Source organism: Babylonia areolata, chromosome 22, assembly GCF_041734735.1.
Source record: "Babylonia areolata isolate BAREFJ2019XMU chromosome 22, ASM4173473v1, whole genome shotgun sequence".
NCBI lineage: Eukaryota > Metazoa > Mollusca > Gastropoda > Neogastropoda > Buccinidae > Babylonia > Babylonia areolata.
Genome location: NC_134897.1, coordinates 19,861,343 through 19,863,842, shown reverse-complemented (window position 1 = coordinate 19,863,842; position 2,500 = coordinate 19,861,343). Strand labels below are relative to the sequence as shown.

The 2,500-nt window shown below is 48.2% G+C and overlaps 1 protein-coding gene across 1 annotated transcript in view; it reads right to left on the bottom strand.

The window, feature by feature from the left end:
• LOC143297063 (acid-sensing ion channel 3-like) overlaps positions 1-2,500 on the bottom strand; it is a 28,406-nt gene that overhangs the window by 15,983 nt on the left and 9,923 nt on the right. The window contains exon 5 of the mRNA XM_076609235.1: positions 1,158-1,379. Within this exon, the coding sequence (XP_076465350.1) occupies positions 1,158-1,379 (222 nt within the window). The remainder of the gene's footprint in view (positions 1-1,157; positions 1,380-2,500) is intronic.

Genomic DNA, 2,500 nt, shown 5'->3' with positions numbered 1-2,500 from the left:
GTGAGACAGTCTCGTTATGCATTACGTCCATCTCACAATGCGTCATCTGCTGTGTGATAAAGGAAATCAAGATGTGAGTCTCGCAATACAAGGCTTGTTCTGATGTGTGTGAAAAGAAATTTTGGTGTCAGTGTCACAAGGCTTTTTTCTCCTTGTTCTCTAGTGTGCGTGAAAGAAAACCTGGGTGTCAGTCCCGCAAAGTGTGTTATGCTGTGCACAAAAGGATATCTAGGTGTCAGTCATGCAAGGCACAAGTGTTGCGAAAGGAAGGGTGATTCTAGCAACGCGTGCTCTGCTGTGTGCAAAAGGAAATCTAGGTGTCAGTGTCAAAAGGTCTGTTCTACTGTGTGCGAAAGGAAATGTAGGTGTCAGTCTTGCAAGGCATGTGAGTCAGTCTCTCAAGGCATGTGAGTCAGTCTCTTAAGGCATGTGAGTCAGTCTTGCAAGTAGTGTTCTCCTGTGTGCGAAAGGAAATGTAGGTGTCAGCCTCACAAGACAAATGAGTCAGTCTCTTAAGGCAGCTGAGTACATCTCGCAATGCCTGTTCTCTGTGTGCGAAAGGGAATCTGGATGCTAGTACCGCAAGGCCTGGAGGTCAGTCTCACAAGGCATGCGAGTCTGTCTCACAAGGCGTGTCCTCCTGTGTGTGGAAGGGAATCTCGAAGTCAGTTTCGCAAGTTGTGTTGTGCTGTGTGCGACAGGAAATCCAGATTTCAGTCCAGCAAAACGTATTCTGTTGTGTGCCATAGAAAATCTAGGTGTTTGGTATCGAAAAGTGTGTTCTGCTGTGTATGTAAGCAAATCCAGTAAATTATTCGCTTTATTCTTTCTTTCTTTATTTCTTCGCAGTCATTGGCTGTTGCAACAAACTATTTTTCTCATTATAACAACAACAACAACGACGACGACGACAACAGCTGCAACAAGAACAACAAGAACGAGAAAAGCTTTTTTATATTTCGCTGAATCTTGTGCGTGCACAGAATTATTCGCAGCGCATACAGTTGTTAACTTACACACACACACACACACACACACACACACACACACACACACACACACACACACACACACACACACACACACACACACACACACACACACACACGACGACGACCACCACCACCACCACCACCACCACTACCACAACAGCGAACCTTCAGGTACTCGTCCATGGTGGGGTAGATGCAGGAGTAGAACTCTGGCGGGTCACAGATGCGCACGTGCGTGTTGGGCATGTAGGTGTCCCGGCAGCCGCACGTGAGGTTGATGTGGTCGGCCCGGCACTCCAGGCGACAGGCCTCCGTGGAATAGGTGGTGGTGTAGTACTTGAGGTCCTTGGACCCACACTGGCTGATCGATGGCTCGGCGTTCTTCAGCTGTGTGCACACACAGACAGTGAGACAGAGAGGGTGAGGAGAAAATGGTACACACTGTCTGTACTATATGTATGTATGTATGTTATCGTTTTTTCTGTTTTACACCACTTATGAATTTCTCTTGTTATGATGAAGTATTCTGCATTTTGTACTCTGTATGTATGTATGTGTGTATATATATATATATATATATAGAGAGAGAGAGAGAGAGAGAGAGAGAGAGATGTGCAAAGAGAGAGATATACGTGTGTGTGTGTGTGTGTGTGTGTGTGTGTCTGTCTGTCTGTCTGTCTGTGTCTGTGTGTGCGTGCATGAAATCTGCAACATTTTCATGTACCCTCACTGGGGATTTTCCTGAAATAAACATTTTTTTTTTACCCACCCTGGCTGAACGAGGGCTCTGCGTTCTGCACACACAGACAGACATACATGCAGAGAGGGAGAGGACTTGGATACTGCGTGCCAGACAGGAGAGAAAACTCAGTGCCTTCCACATGCATTCTGAACATCTCTGGGCAGGACAAAGTCTCCTCTGACACCCCAGAGGGCTGGGATCTCCAGCATGTACGCCCTCTTGAAGCAAAAAAGCATGCGCAGGCTCGAACACGTCGTGCAAATGGACGACGGTCGAATGCCCAGGGACCTCCTGTACGGAGAGATGGTTCGGGGAAAGCGGCCCGCAGGCACAGCCCAACTACTTGACAAAGTTGTCAGCAAAAGATCCCTGGGTATAACCCAGACACGTGGTAAGCTGTAGTCCCTGAACGATAATCCTCTCCAAGTTCGAAGAGATATTTGCCCAACAGTCAGAGGCGTAATCGGCAAAGAAGGAAGGCCCAAAGTCTGACAGACAGACAGACCAGCGTGAGACTTCGCGGTCAGCGCACAATGTAGAAAAGACTGTCATTCTCGAACAGGCAGGTCTATCAAGCAACAACCGACGCTGCACCAGAAACATCACCCACAGCACAACTCCATGGTCTCCCGGGATGGAAGGACACCTACTATCAGACATAGATGGTGAGGAGATGAGAGAAAAAGGAGAGAGAGTGGGGGAAGGAATGAGAAACAGGAGGAAGGGCGGGGGTCGGGGGGCTGGTAGGTGGTGCTGTGGTGCTAAA